General features: G+C 59.1%; 1 protein-coding gene across 3 annotated transcripts in view; it reads left to right on the top strand.

Annotated features, from left to right (window-relative positions):
- Positions 1–13,210, top strand: part of ELL (elongation factor for RNA polymerase II) — a 72,121-nt gene extending 58,911 nt beyond the window's left edge. For 2 of the 3 annotated variants that reach the window (XM_027584177.2, XM_027584175.2), the window contains exons 7-13: positions 3,555–3,651; positions 4,808–5,282; positions 6,987–7,019; positions 8,465–8,531; positions 8,832–9,003; positions 10,150–10,194; positions 10,869–13,210. In XM_027584177.2, coding sequence (XP_027439978.1) covers positions 3,555–3,651; positions 4,808–5,282; positions 6,987–7,019; positions 8,465–8,531; positions 8,832–9,003; positions 10,150–10,194; positions 10,869–10,985 — 1,006 coding nt within the window. In that variant the 3' untranslated portion in view covers positions 10,986–13,210. The remainder of the gene's footprint in view (positions 1–3,554; positions 3,652–4,807; positions 5,283–6,986; positions 7,020–8,464; positions 8,532–8,831; positions 9,004–10,149; positions 10,195–10,868) is intronic. The other variant, XM_027584176.2, reaches the window with a different exon arrangement.
- Positions 13,211–14,054: the final 844 nt, after the last annotated feature.

Raw genomic sequence — 14,054 nt, 5'->3', positions numbered from 1 at the left:
CAGGTAGCCTTGTGTGTTTGTGTGTAGGTGGGGTCGGTAGGAATCCTTGGCTCTGGAGCTTTTTTTTTTTTTTTTTTAAGATTTTATTTATTTATTTGACAGAGAGAGACACACCGACACAGCGAGAGAGAGAACACAAGCAGGGGGAGTGGGAGAGGGAGAAGCAGGCTTCCTGTGGAGCAGGAACCCAATGCAGGGCTCGATCCCAGGACCCTGGGATCATGACCTGAGCCGAAGGCAGATGCTTAACGACTGAGCCACCCAGGCGCCCATGGCTCTGGAGCTTTGTGTAATTCCTGGCTCATATTAATCCCTGCTCGGCTGAGTGAGCTGCCAGGACTCGTGTGAACCCAAGGCACTCGGCCTTCTCCTGGGCAAGCATGGTGTTCCTCTCTCTGTCTGCACGGGCCAGCTTAGGGATCAGCTGCGCCAGAAACTGCTTGTTACCAGCCGCACTTACTGTCCTTGGAACCTCGAGCCGGTTGGTGTGCAAAGGTCAGGGTCAGCATCCTCAATGCCTGCAACCACACTGAAGATTACCCCAGCCACCCGTCTGTACAGTTTTTTTTTCTTCAATTTAGGTTGTTCCCTCCCTGAAGAAAACCCCATTTACAGCGGTTCTTGAAGCCTCGAAGCAAGAAGGAAAAATAGGGCCTTGGGGTATTTCTGCCTGTGGGGACAAGTATCACCCCAGAAGTTGGGCCGCCTCCTTTTCCTACAGCTTGTTCACAATTCATACCGGAGTTAAGCACGCTAATGCTTCCAGGTCGGCCTGGGTCCCTGAGGCTCTGCTCTACATGGACACCCACTTACAGCATCATTTTGATTCCTCCTCAGTGTTTCTGTTCTCCGTGTGTGTAGCTGCTGGGGCCCGTCCTGCCTCAGGTGTTCCAGTGCACAATGCGGCCTCGGCAGCCGTGCCCAGCCCTGTGCTCACTCCCCTTGTGTCTGTTTTTTGTGCCAGTATGATACTGTGTTGACTATTATGGCTTTATAGTGTATCTTGAAATCTGGGATTGTGATGCCTCCCGACTTGTTCTTCTTTCTCAAAATTCAGAGGTGTTAATTAATTACATTCACAGTGTTGTACAGCTGCTGCCTCTACTAGTTCCAGAACATGTACCCCAAAATGGAACCCCGCGTTAGCGGATACTCCCATTCCCCCCCGGCAACCAGTCATATTTCTGTCTCTGTGGATTTCCCTGTTCTGGACGTTTCGTATCAGTGGGCTCTTACAACATGTGGTCTTTGGTGACTTGCTTCTCTCACTCAGTGTACAGTGTACGGTTAAGGTTCATGTAGGTTGTAACGTTATCAGAGCTTCGTTTTTGTGGCTCAATAATCTGTTGTGTGTGGATATACACCACGTTTGTTCATCCACTTACCTGTTGATGGTCGTTTCCACCTTTTGGTGATTGTGGCTAGTGCTCCTGTGAACATTTGTGTACAAGGATTTGTATGGACATAGATTCTCAGTTCTCTCAAGTATAGAAGGAGAAGTAGAGTTGAGGTTTTTGGAAAACTGCCAAACTTTTTTCCACAACAGCTCCACCATTTTATATTTCCCTTCCCAGCAACACACAAAAAGGTTTTCTAGTTTCCCCACTTTCTCACCAATAGTTGTTATTTTCCGTTCTTGTTTTGTTTTATGCTAGCCCTCTTAGCGGGTGTGAGGTAAATACCTCATTGTGGTTTTGGTTTGCATTTTCCTGATGACTAATAATGTTGAGTACTTTTTCATGTGCTTATTGGCCATTTGTGTATCATCTTTGGAGAAATGTCTATTCAAGTCCTTTGTCTTCTGTGGATATTAAGGCTGGTGTTTCTGTTGTGGATTGAAAGTTTTCATCTGCTTATAGAGTTTCTCTTCCCTTTCAAATGCATTCTCTTGTCTCTTTTGGACTCTGACATTTGTTACCTGGAGGCCTAGGTGCAGCCCTTCAAGGCTTTCCTGAGTGGCTCCGTTTCCTCAGGAGGGCTGCCTCGGTTTCTCTGAAACCCGCCCCCATGGACCCCTCTGTTTCCTCAGTCTCCTGAGGCCACACCTCTGTCCATCCCATTGTCCAGGTGTGTCTTGAGCAGCCTCCTGGCCTCGTAGAGAAGGCTGGGCTCCTTCCCCACAGCCCCAGAGCAGAGTGGAGACAGCCCTGCAGGAGCCCCTTCTCTGAGGTCTCTGAGAGTCTGAGCCCATGCCCGTGGGGTACTATGGCTTGGGGCCCCATTTTCTTGGACCCTATGAGATAGTCACCGCTTCCGCTTCCAGCGTTGGACCGTGCTCCTCTCTTTTCCCTTTCTTCTTCATGCCTGTTCAGTGGAGGCTGGAAAGAGAGCAGATGTCAATGCCTGTGGTTGCTTCCATGTGGCTGGACAGAAAATTTGAGGTACCTGTCTTGGCCATGGGAACTGCGTGGCCCCTGTGAGTGCTTGCACGTTGTAGGCACTTTTCCTGGGGCTCTTCTCACATTTGGGGCCACCACGGAGGGGCCGGAGCAGCGGTCTGTCATGTGGTTGTCTGTTAAGGAGGCCTGCTCGGCTCGTCACTGGTTAAGAGCAGTGCAGATGCATTCCCTGTAGCCCCAGACCCTGGCAGCACACAGAGGGCCCGCGGCACCACACTTGGCACCGGGCTGGCTGCTGGGTTCCCGTGAGACTTGCAGCCTCTGGGAATCAGAGAGGGCCCTCAAGCCAGGGTCGCTAGTGGGGCCTCCATTTGCCCTTCTGAGTGTTGGGGTGTCTCTTCCCTCATCCCTGGCTGCATCGTTACGCTCAGGTACTGGTAGGCTGGTGGCTGCCCCTGTTGTCCTTGAGGAGATATTGTCATGTTGGCTCCTAGGAAGGTCGGTCCTGAATCCAGGAGGCCTTCCTGTCATGCTAGGGCATCTCAGTCCCCTTCAGCATAAAGTTCCTGCAGTAAGCATTATTAGGATTAATGATTGTTTTTGTTTTTGTTTTTTTTTAAGATTTTATTTATTTGACAGAGAGAGACAGCGAGAGCAGGAACACAAGCAGGGGGAGTGGGAGAGGGAGCAGCAGGCTTCCCGCTGAGCAGGGAGCCCGATGCGGGGCTCGATCCCAGGACCCTGGGATCATGACCTGAGCCGAAGGCAGACACTTAACGACTGAGCCACCCAGGCGCCCCTGAATGATTGTTTTTAAAAGGAGGGGCCAGTGCCCCAGTGTACCCAGCTCCCACAGGGACACAGCACAAAGCTTGAATATCCAGTCAATTTCACTTGGGTTTCTGGTTTCCACAGCAATGGGTGTCTGGATGAGTGGGTGGTCCACTGAGCTTTCTCTGGGCACACGGGACACCAAGTGGGCAGTCCTTCAGGCTGTGGATGAGCCTGGGCTGGGATGTGTTTGGGCTGCTCTCTGCCTGCCCTGCCCTGAGGTACCCAGTGTACTCGACCCTGTTCTGGTTCATCGGGATGGCAGGGCCCACCCTGAATCACTGGGTGTAGGCGGGACAGTGTGGTGTCAGGGGGAAGGCAGGTGGGCCTAGACATGCCCCACAGGTTGTCGGGCTGTACAGCTACCCTACCTCTCCTTCGTAGGAAGCTCTGCCAGCCGCAGAGTGCGGTGGGCCTCCCTGGAGACCCTGCTGCCGCCAGTCCTCCCAGGGAACGTGGAAGCTCGGCCTCACCCCCTCAGGTAGGAGCGGTGGGCGAGGATGTGACAATGTGTGGAGGCTGCGGTGGCGGCCATGGTGAGGGAGGAGGGCGGGCTAGGGGCCAGTGGGCCAGGCCTGACCTCAGTGTTTGGGCAGCCCATGGGGCCCTTGGTTCAGAGCCAGGTATTTTCTTCAGTGAGTGAGCAACTGCCGGGCTTTCCCCAGACTGGGGACCTGGGCTTGGGCCCTCAGTGCAGTTCCCTCTAATGCTTGTGGGTGGTGTGTCCAAGTGAGGGCGGGGTCCCAGACTGCCCTGAGCCCCGTGCTCTGTGTACAGCAGGCGTGGCAGGTGCACTTGCCTCCCAGGGCTGACATGAAGTTTCCGTAAAATCAGGCGGGCTGGCTGCAGGCACAGGGCCCTGTGAGTGGTGGCCATTGCCGATTTAGTCAGTAGTCAGGACGGGCGCTCAGGTGTCCCCACCTGGCTCGTGAACCCCTCGTAGCAAGTCCCTTATTTACCCCCCTTCTCTCCTCTGCCCTGGAGGCTCCCAGCCCATGTCCAAGGCCCTGAATCCTCCTTGTGGAGAGATCAGGTCTGTGCCTGCCCTGGCTTTGGGCCAAAGTAGAGGGCTGGCAGCCTCCTTACCCTGTTTCCCCCTGATGGTGGGCCTGCCACCTACCATCTTGCTCTCTAGCCATTTCCCATGGTCTGGCCTCGCCTCACATGCCTCAGGCTTCTCGCTTGTGAAGTGGGGTGTGGCCTGCACCATGTCACAGGGTGTCCCTTGGGGATCCAAGTAGTTCTAGGTCTGGTGGGGGGTGGGGAGAGTCCCAGCCTGTGGGGCTGCCGTGTGTCCTTCAGACTTGGTTCTGTCAGCATCCCCATCATCTAGGGATGATGCTGAATGCTGCGACGTTTCAGACCAGTCCCTGGAGGTGGCCCTTCTTGAGTGCTCAGCTGGCCAGTTCCGCCGATTGCTGCCCTTCCTTGGCTCTGTCCTCAGGGTGGGCTGAGCCAGGTTAGCTGGGGCCTGGCTCTTCTGGGTGCCCCCTTGTGGCCAGACTGGGCCTTGCAGTCAGGCACTGGGTTTCCTAGGGCCTCATGAGCTCAGGGCCTGTTGCTCCACAGCCACTTCTCAGGAGACACCAGTGGCTCCAGACAGTCTCCCTTTTAAAATTATTTCCCTCCCATTGCAGAAACGATCACAACCTCCTGATTTCACCGACTCCCTGGTCAGCAAGAAAACCAGGATATCCCATTTTACCCAGAGAGCTCAGCCTGCCGTCAATGGGAAGCTGAGTGCAACCCATGGCCGTGAGGCCCTGCTGCCCACTCCGGGCCCACTAGCTGGCACAGATGCCCACCTGCCCCCGCGGTTGGAGCCCCCGAGGATCCATGACCCTCTGGCTGACGTCAGCAATGACCTGGGCCACAGTGGCCGGGACTGCGAGCATGGGGAAGTGGCCACCCCAGCCCCAACTACGTGCCTCAGCTTGCCCCTGCTGACGGACTGTGCCCAGCCCAGCAGGCCCCATGGTGGCTCATCACACAGCAAATCCAAGAAGAAGTCCAAGAAGCACAAAGACAAGGAGAGAGCAACTGAGGACAGACACCGGGCCCGGTTGCCAGACCACATGCCCAGCCCCTTAGGAGCCCCACCAGATGCTCCGGGTACGTACCAGGGGTCCGACCTGGGGTGGGGGATGCTGTGGGAGGACACTGCCAAGTGAGGGTGAGCTCCAGCCTGCCCCCACCATTGCTCAGAGGGGGCTCTACCACGCCATGAGCCCCCATACTGGCACGCCCTGCACATTCAGCTCCTTTGCATCGTGTTCCTTTTTTTTTTTTTTAATTTTTTTTTAAGATTTTATTTATTTGAAAGAGAGAGAGTGAGAGAGCATGGGGAGGGAGAGAAGCAGACTCCCCTGCTGAGCAGGGACCCCGATTGCGGGACTTGATCCCAGGAGCTGGGGATCATGACCTGAGCCAAAGGCAGTTGCTTAACCAACTGAGCCACCCAGGCGCCCCGGCACCCTGTGTTCTTATACAAGGTTGTCTGTGAATGCCCCAGTGGTCTCGGCCCTGGAGCCTTCTGGGGTCCTACTGTGCGCCAGGCCAGTGCTGGGAGCACAGAACCTCCGAGCTGGGGCCCATGGGAGGGGACAGTGTACCCGGAGAGGAACTAGTTCCAGGTGCAGCTCTCCTTGCAAGGGAGGTCCCAGACACTGAAAGGGAGCAGGGTGGGGCTAGGGTTCAAGGAAGGCAGTGGGGTACGGGGCCTGGCTAGAGAGGGGGAGCACCTGGACTGCTACAGGGCTCGTGTAGCCTGCTCACTAGTGAACATTTCAGCTTGTGGAGCCTGGGTTTGGGAAGCTGTCCATAGAACAGCAGGCTGTAGGAGCCAGAAGGAGGTCATGGAGCTGGTAAGAAAGCCGGAAGTCGAGAGACCTGGGATCACAGCAGGATGAGAGGGGTGCAAGGCTGGCTGGGGCTGTGTGCTGAGCCAGAGAAACTTTGTGGGGCCCAGAGATACTGGGGAGGTGTATGGACAGGCCAGACTTGGGGTGGGAGTAGGGGTCTTCACCCCCAGAGCCTGGGCCACCTTGAGTTCATAGCTGGGTGTGCCTGAGCTGAACACCTCCTGTGGCTGTTAACCTAATCAGCATGGTGTGGCCACAAAGATGCAGCTGTACCTGCCACCTGTGGACAGTCTCAGGCTGTGTAACTTGGTGCTGCTTTCAGATTATTTCCCTAGGAAGGATCCAAGCAGGAGGCATTCCTGGGGCAAGGGTAGAGCTGCTTTCTCCTTAAGGCTTTCTAATGAGTTGTTCAACTGCTCTCCAGAAAGGCCTTTCCCAGCCCATCCCTCTGGCTGGAGGGCAGGTGTTGGCAGTAGCCGGATGGAGGCAAGGCCTGGTTCCCTGGAGCTGGTCCTGCCTGGAGAGACAAACCCTGAGCAGGCCCAGCCAAGCAGCACGTCCTGTCCTAAATGGTGAAAGCAAGGCCCTTGTTCCTCTGGCAGGGCCCAGGGAAGGAGGAGGGCACATGGCGCTCAGACGGCTTCGGATCCTGCCCAGGGCACGTTGGCCTGGGTAGCTTGCCCCAGGCTAAGGTGGGAAAGTGAGATTTGGAATCAGGCAAACCAGGGAGTAGGTGGCCCAGGGGAAAAGAAAAGGACAACCAGGCACTAAAAATTGTGCTTTATCCATCTGAATGTGCGTCTTGCAGGCGCCTCAAATGTAACGGTAATGGTTGAGCACAGAGGCCTACCGTCCTGCTCTGAGGCTCCTTCCGGGACAGTGTGCTCTGCCTGTGCTCACACCAGCAGGAACCACCCACCTCCCTTTAACAATGGCATTGTTCTTTGTGCACCAGCCCCTGCCTCAGACGCACTGGAGAAGGTTCCAGGTCAGCATGTGAGGATGCTTCCTTGCTTTTGTGTCTCATATGGGAGGGACGGCATCAACTGTGACCCCATTCCTCTGTGTGGCATCGTCCCGGCCCTGCCGCATGCTCGCCTCTGCCCCAGACAGATGCAGCAGCCCCCACCTGTCTGGCAGATGGCTCTCCTTAGCCACCCCTGTGCTGATGCCACCTTGGACCCAAAACCCCAACTCGTGCCCCTCAGGGCTGGCTGCCTGTCCCCCTGTGCTGCCGGTCCACCCCTGGGTCCTCTGCCCATCCTTGTGCCTCCTCCCCACTCTTGCTCGGTCCGTGGACCCCTCCTGTTGCCTCGGTGTGCCTTCCTGGGCAGCCTGGTGTGCTGGGTGGGGGGCGGGTGGGGTGGGGAGCCTTCTCACAGTGGGACCCAGACCCGGGGGAAGCACGGGAGAAGCTAGTAGAAGGGGCACATGAGAAGGCAGCTGTGGGGAGGGTTCCCTTTAGGCCCAGGCCCTGTGGTGGGAACCAGCTGAGCGGGTGCAGCAGGGGCTGAGCGATGGCTGAGCAGCGAGGGCTGCAGTAGGAGCAGGGCCTCTGAGGTTTGCCTCAGGCCAGAGCTCGAAGGTGTCTTAGGTGCCAGCAGAATCTGACCCTGAGCTTTGGTTTCCCCGTTTGTTTTCTCACCTGGTGAAGATCTCAGAAGGGCTAAATGAGGCAATGTTAACTGGGCCCACAAATGGCAGAACACTCTGGAAGGCATACGTCATGCAAGGCATGTGAGGTGGAAGCACGGACTAAGCTCTCGCATGCGTGTCCATTGGGCTGCCACCCCGAGAGGTGGGAGATGTGTGCTCCATCCGTTGGTGGGAGTCCTGCGGTGCAGGGATTCCCAGGGGGGCTGCTTCCTCTCTAAGGGGGGCACAGTGTGTACTGAGGGTACACTGCACAGTGATGAAATCTCTTCTGTGCTGGGAAAGAAGCCCCTGGGGAAGAGGCTAGATTATAGTTTTGGCCAATTGTGCCCCCCAAGCGCCGTGGACAGGCCCGTGCCCTCCAGTTCCACCTCATGGGTGGCCTGGGCTGCAGGCAGGAGCCAGGACTTTCCCGAGTGGCCCTCTGTCTCCGTCCTGCCAGGCCGGAGCTGGGCGAGGGGCTTGCTCGTTTCCAGAGTAATGATCGGTCATCAGAGGCAGCGGGGTCTCTGGGTGGGTCAGGCTCTGGCCGGGCTGCCCAGGCGCTGGCCCTGTGATGAACTTGTCCTTGCAGCCGCTTGCTGAAAACCTGCACGTGGCACCATCTGGGCTCTCTGCACGTCCCACGGCTGTGGTTCGGGGGCACCCGCAGTGCTCCGCGGTGGTGTTCCTGGGTCCCGTGAGCCCCCCCACCCCAGGTGGCCCTCTGCCCATCCTGACTCCCCTTCTGCTATCCCGCCGTGTCTTTCAGACAGCAGACCTTCTGCTCTTCCTTTGTAGGTTTGAATGGGACCTGCAACAGCTCAAGCGTCCCCACCTCGACCTCAGAGACCCCCGACTACTTGCTGTGAGTACTTCCCTCGCCGGCCTGCCACCCTCTCCGCGGCCCACACTCTCCCCTGCACTGTAGGTCGGGGGCGGCGCGGGGGGGCGGGGGTTGCTCACTGCAGGGCCCTGCGTGGGAGCTCTCAGCCCCGCGGGCCTGTTCGAGGCCTGGGCCCCTCCCAGAGCCGGGAAGTCACCCGCCGCGCTGGGGCCTGGGTGGGGCCGCCCATGCAGCTGTGGGCGTTCGGGCCTACCCCCCCCCCCCCCCCCCCCCCCCCCGCGGCCCCCTGAGCCCTGCCGGCCCCTCTTCCCGTCTCCTCAGAAGATACGCTGCCATCTCCTCCCCGGAGCAGCGGCAGCGCTACAAGAACGACTTCAACGCGGAGTACAGCGAGTACCGCGGTCTGCACGCACGCATCGAGCGGGTCACACGGCGCTTCACGCAGCTGGATGCCCAGCTCCGGCAGCTCCCGCAGGGCTCCGAGGAGTACGAGGTACGGCGGGGGGAGGGGCCCATGCCCGCGCCCGACCTGGGTGAGAGGCTGCTCATGGGTGCGGCCAAGCCCCGGGCCTCCAATCCCTCCCCGGTGAGGAGGGCCACTGCGCTCCGCCAGTGTCGCTCCGCGTCCCCGGCCTGGCACTCAGCTGGCCCCGGCCACCGCTGTGCTTCGGGCCCGTCCCTGCAACTCTGCCATGGGGGCCCACAGGCTCTCGGGCCCAGCTCGGCCTCCGGTGCAGTGGGGACACCCAAGACCGACTCTGCAGGTGGGAGACCCGACCCGCTGGGGCAGGAGTTGTGTTCAGAGCCATTGAAACAGCCAGGCCCTGTAGGGTCGGGTCACACGGGTCTGCCCTGCAAGAGCGCCTCGAGTCCTCTCTGCGGCTCACAGCCCACCCATGCTGTCAGAGCCACAGGGGTGGGGCTGGAGAGCCCCTGTGGCCCCCTCACCCTCCCATCAAAGGCACGTGGGCTCCCCAAGCCAGCCCGTGCTGGGAGCTCGCTGCTGGGGGGCGGAGTGTGGGGGGGGAACTCCATCCTTGGTCACCAGCCTCCCCTCATGCCACCTTCCAGAGCTAGTCTGATGAGCTGGGGTGTTGAGGCCCTCGTGGGGACCACTTCGGTTTCCAGAGGAAACCGCTCACAACTGGAGGAGCGATGAGGGTTCTGAGGGTCTGGGACTGAGGAATCCCGGGGTCTTGGTCTTCTCCCTCCTGCAGCCTCCACATGGATATTCCCCAATATGCCCCTGCACCCCCAGGTGTGTAGGGGGAGGGGGCTCTGCGCTTGACCTTGAACAGCGACCCGGCCAGCTGGGTGTGGGGGAAGGAGGCCGCCCGGCCTGCTCTTTGCCTCCTCCCTCCCGCTGTGCTGGCCGCTGTGTTTGTCCCTGAGGCTGGGCCCCTGCCCCTCACTCCCCTGGCCCAGCATCCTCCCCCACCTCCTGCCCTGCTCGTCCTCTCCTCCCACCCAGCCTGCCTCTCTTTACTTTGGTCAGCTTCTCTCAGGCCACGATGAGACTATTGTCTCAAGGCCGGTGGTGATTATGCAGGTCACAGGTTATCAGGGGAGAAGGGGTCACTCAGTAGGGGTCTCCTGCAGGCAAGGGCATTGTGTACTTTCTGTTTTGTTTTTCCTCCAGACTACTCGGGGGCAGATTTTGCAGGAATATCGAAAAATCAAAAAGGTATGTCTCCACCCCTAGTGGGGGGTGGGGTGGGGTCAGAAAAAGCTGTCTCAAGGTGAGCAGCACTAGACAGGGGCCTTGGCTGGCCTGGGGGTCTCAGGTCCTCAGAGCAGCTCCTGCCCGGCCCCCTTCCCCAATTTAGAGCTGAGAAGCTCAGCCCATATCTCCCTTGGCAGCAAAGCACCCTCTAGCACTCCCACTCCTCCGTGGCTGCAGCCCCCAGGCTCTTCGGCGGCGCTCCCTCCAAGGTCAGGGGAGGAGCTGAAGTTCCCCACCCCCAGCGGCAGGAATGCCTCCTCAGGGCCCTATCAGTTCTTGCTCGGAAGGCCACTGGCTGTGGGTTCACCACGTGTGTGCGCCCCTGTGTGCCGGGGCTTTTCTTTGCCAGCCAGGCCCCCAGCCCAGGAAGGAGGCTTCATGACAGTCTTGCCTCTGGCCACTCTCATCCCGGCAGTGACCCTGTTTCCTAGGATGGGGCTTGGGGTGGGACACCATCCCGGGGCTCTGGCCTAAGGTAGAGCAAGGGTCCTTGTCATTGTGTGGTGGGCACTGGCCTACAGGCAGGGGTAGTGGGAGCCCAGGGCGGCCCGTAGGTGGGCGGGCGCCACACCAGGCCGTGCCCCGGGAGGCCGGCTGGGTGGAGGATATGGCTCAGCCCTGCCTCTCTCTTGCAGACCAACACCAACTACAGCCAGGAGAAGCACCGCTGCGAGTACCTGCACAGCAAGCTGGCCCACATCAAGAGGCTCATTGCCGAGTACGACCAGCGGCAGCTGCAGGCCTGGCCCTAGCCTGAGTCCACGGGGCAGGAGGTCCTGCCTGGCTCGCTAGGCCAGCTCCCCTTGCCGGGCGACCGTTCTGGATGGCGGGGGAGCTGGGGGCGGGGGGGAGGGGGGGGAGCTACAGAGCGGAAAAAGAGATTTATTTAAAAAAATAAACACGAGGAAGACACGTTCATCTGAGCCAGCAACGCCGGCTTTCAGGGGAGCCCCTGCAGACCTGGTGCCCTCAGCTCACAGACTGAGGTGGGGTGGCCGGCGTCTCATCCCACCCCCCCACCCCCCCCACCCCAGCCCACCACACCTCCTGAGGAGCCCCCACCCGGGATGGGCTGTTCAGGAAGCCCACCTCCTCTCCGGCCCACAGCCCCAGGGGCTCCAGCGTCCCCTCATGGAAAGACTCCAAGGCCAGCCTGCCTGCCTTTTCTAGTTTTATACAAAGACAGCCACTTTTAGCTCCTGCTTATGAGACTTCCGTCTATTTTTGTATGAGAGAGAAAGCGTCTTTTCTAAACCTGTGCCTCCCCTCCTTGGACACCAGGTCTAGATGCTGCCCTGTGTCCTTCCTGCAGTATTACAGATGCCTCTGAAAGTTCAGAGTTGTTCCCCAGGGCTGAGGGGAGACCCGAGGAGGGGGGGTGGCGGGGGTGGGGAGGGTGCAGCCGGCTGGCCTCCTGTGCTTGGGTCTGGCTGTGCTCCTGCCCCGGGCCCTCCCTCTGGTCCCCGCCTCTCCCCGCCCAGGCCAGGACGGGGTCTCTAAGGGGGTGGAGGCCCGCCCAGGTCTATTTCGAGAACTCCAGCTGGCCCCGGAGCAGCTGCTGGGAGCTGCAGGGGCAGAGCTGCGGGCCGAGCGGCTCTCAGCCCACCAGGCCTTGCCCCGCTATTTCAGGCCCTCAGCTGTAGGGGGTCACCGGGGGTTTTGTGCCAGAGCTCACACTGCAGCAGCAGTGTCGGATTTTATTTTATTATGTTCTCAGTCTCCCCCCTTTGCTGCTGCTTTTCTTTTCGCGCTGAGACCGAGTGGTCTCCATGCTGTTGACCTCACTCCATCCCTCAGTCCGCTTGTGGGTCTTGGGGTCATCTTAGCAGAGCCACCGCAGGGTTTGCACTCAGGGAGGGGCTGGGGGTCGATGGGGTCAGGGGACCCCCCGAGAGTGAGCTCAGAAAACGTGCCCTCTCCGCTCACTCTGGGGGCATGGGATCCATGGACACCATAATTGCTGCTTAGTAGCCGTGCCTAGTCTAGTGTCCCCCAAAGTGTCGGGGGACCACGCGCACGCATGCGCGTGTGTGCGCGTGTGCACGCGTGTACGTGTGTGGGGGGGGGCCCTGCCGGCATGCAGTGGGGCCTGAGGCGTGTGTTCACATTCAGCGAAGCCACCCAGGACTGGGGAAGGCGGAGGGAGTGGCTGCAACCTGGAGCCGGGGGCTCGCAAGCTGGGGGATGTGGGGGGGTGCTGCCACCAACAGTAGTGAGGCAGGGAGAGCAGAAATGCTCAGTAGACATGTCTATTTTTCTAAGCCACGGGGACATCTCCTCATGGCTTCCCAAAGAGCAGGCGCCGAGTGGAGGCACCTGCAGTATGCCCGCCCCGCCCCACCAGCTCCTGCCCGGGGACCCCTGGGATGCCCCGAGCACCAAGGGAACTGATCCTTCATGTTTCAATGGCTGTTGTTTTGTTTTTCATTTGGGATGGAGTGGGGGGTGCAGGCCCCAGGGACCCCCGAGTTCTGCAAACAGCCATGTCATGTGCTCAGCTGGACATGCAGACTCGGGTGAAGGATTATTTAAGGAGGCTGCAGCCTAAGGGCTGACCCGGCCCTCTGCCCTGGGAACCAGTTCAAGGGACTCTAAGTTGAATTTCCTTTTTGTTGTTGGCTTTTTGTTGTTTTGTTGTTGTTGTTTTTCTCCTTTTAAGGAATTATGAAGCTAAGAAAAGTTTTGTGCTTTGGGGGATGATGGACGAAAGTCCTAGCTGATTAAATATGGTCTAACTTATTGATACTGTGTTTCCCCCCCCCCCTTTTTTAATATTGTACTGTGGAGAAAAACTATTTTGAGCCATGGAGTTGGTGTTTACAAGAACTTTTCACTTTTGCCAAAATGTTACGATTGAAAGGCATCCGCGTCTTCAGTTTCCTAATATTTTCTTAAAAGATCTAGTGTCCTTTTTGTACACTAAACAGGTGAATGCTGATTTTTTCAACCTACAATAAATTTCACTGAACTGAACCTAGCAGCCCCAAGTGCCTGGGTGCGTTTGTGTCTGTCACAGCCGGGGCCTCCTGGCGCCCTGTGGGGGTAGGCTGGGGTCAGGAGGAGATTGGCCCTGGAGCAGCCACGGCGGTGGGCGGGTGGGGGGTGGGGGGTGGGAGGGAGGCTGGCGGCGGCGGCGGCGGCGGCGGCGGCGGCGGCAGAAGCTGACTGGCTGAGGCGGTGGGCCCTGCTCGTGCGAGACATGAGGTCACACCGCCTGGATATGGGGGCAGTGGGGAGCCACGGTGGGTATATGAGCAGGGGCCTTCCGGAGTGCCACAGCCCCCAGCAGTAGTAGGGCCACATGGGGCCCGGGGAGTGCCCTTCCTTGGGGAAATGAGCTGCGGCTGGGGAAGACAGCAGTGACGGCCCTGTTCTATTGTCTCTTCCCGCTAGGCCGGCTCGCTGGGGCTGCCCCTGCGCCCATGATGGGGATGGGGATACCGGGCCCGGTGGAATCCCCCAGGCCCAGGATGCCAACAGGGACGGCTGTCCTTGTCCCAAGCTCCAGGTGAGGAGATGAAGGCAGGGGTCAGGGTCCTGCTCCTGAAGGACGGGGTGGGGGTGGGTGTTTATTTTCAAAAGGAAAAACAGACAAAGAATAAGCCTGGGATGAAAGGGCTCCAGGGGTCAGGGGCTCTGGGCCTTAGCCTCCTGGACAGCCCCGCTGCCCCCAGCTTCGGCCGGAGTTCTAAGGTGGCCCGGGGAATCCAAGGGGCGCAGGAGACAAGGTCAGGCGGGCCCCGTGGGGCCGAGTGGCACACACCGGGCTTTTAGGGGATAACATCTCTATCCCCACAGCCCAAGGTCCAGGGCCAGTGTCT

This window comes from Zalophus californianus, chromosome 1, assembly GCF_009762305.2.
Source record: "Zalophus californianus isolate mZalCal1 chromosome 1, mZalCal1.pri.v2, whole genome shotgun sequence".
Taxonomy (NCBI): domain Eukaryota; kingdom Metazoa; phylum Chordata; class Mammalia; order Carnivora; family Otariidae; genus Zalophus; species Zalophus californianus.
The sequence above is the reverse complement of the archived record's forward strand: the minus strand, read 5'-3'. Positions and strand labels throughout refer to the sequence as shown.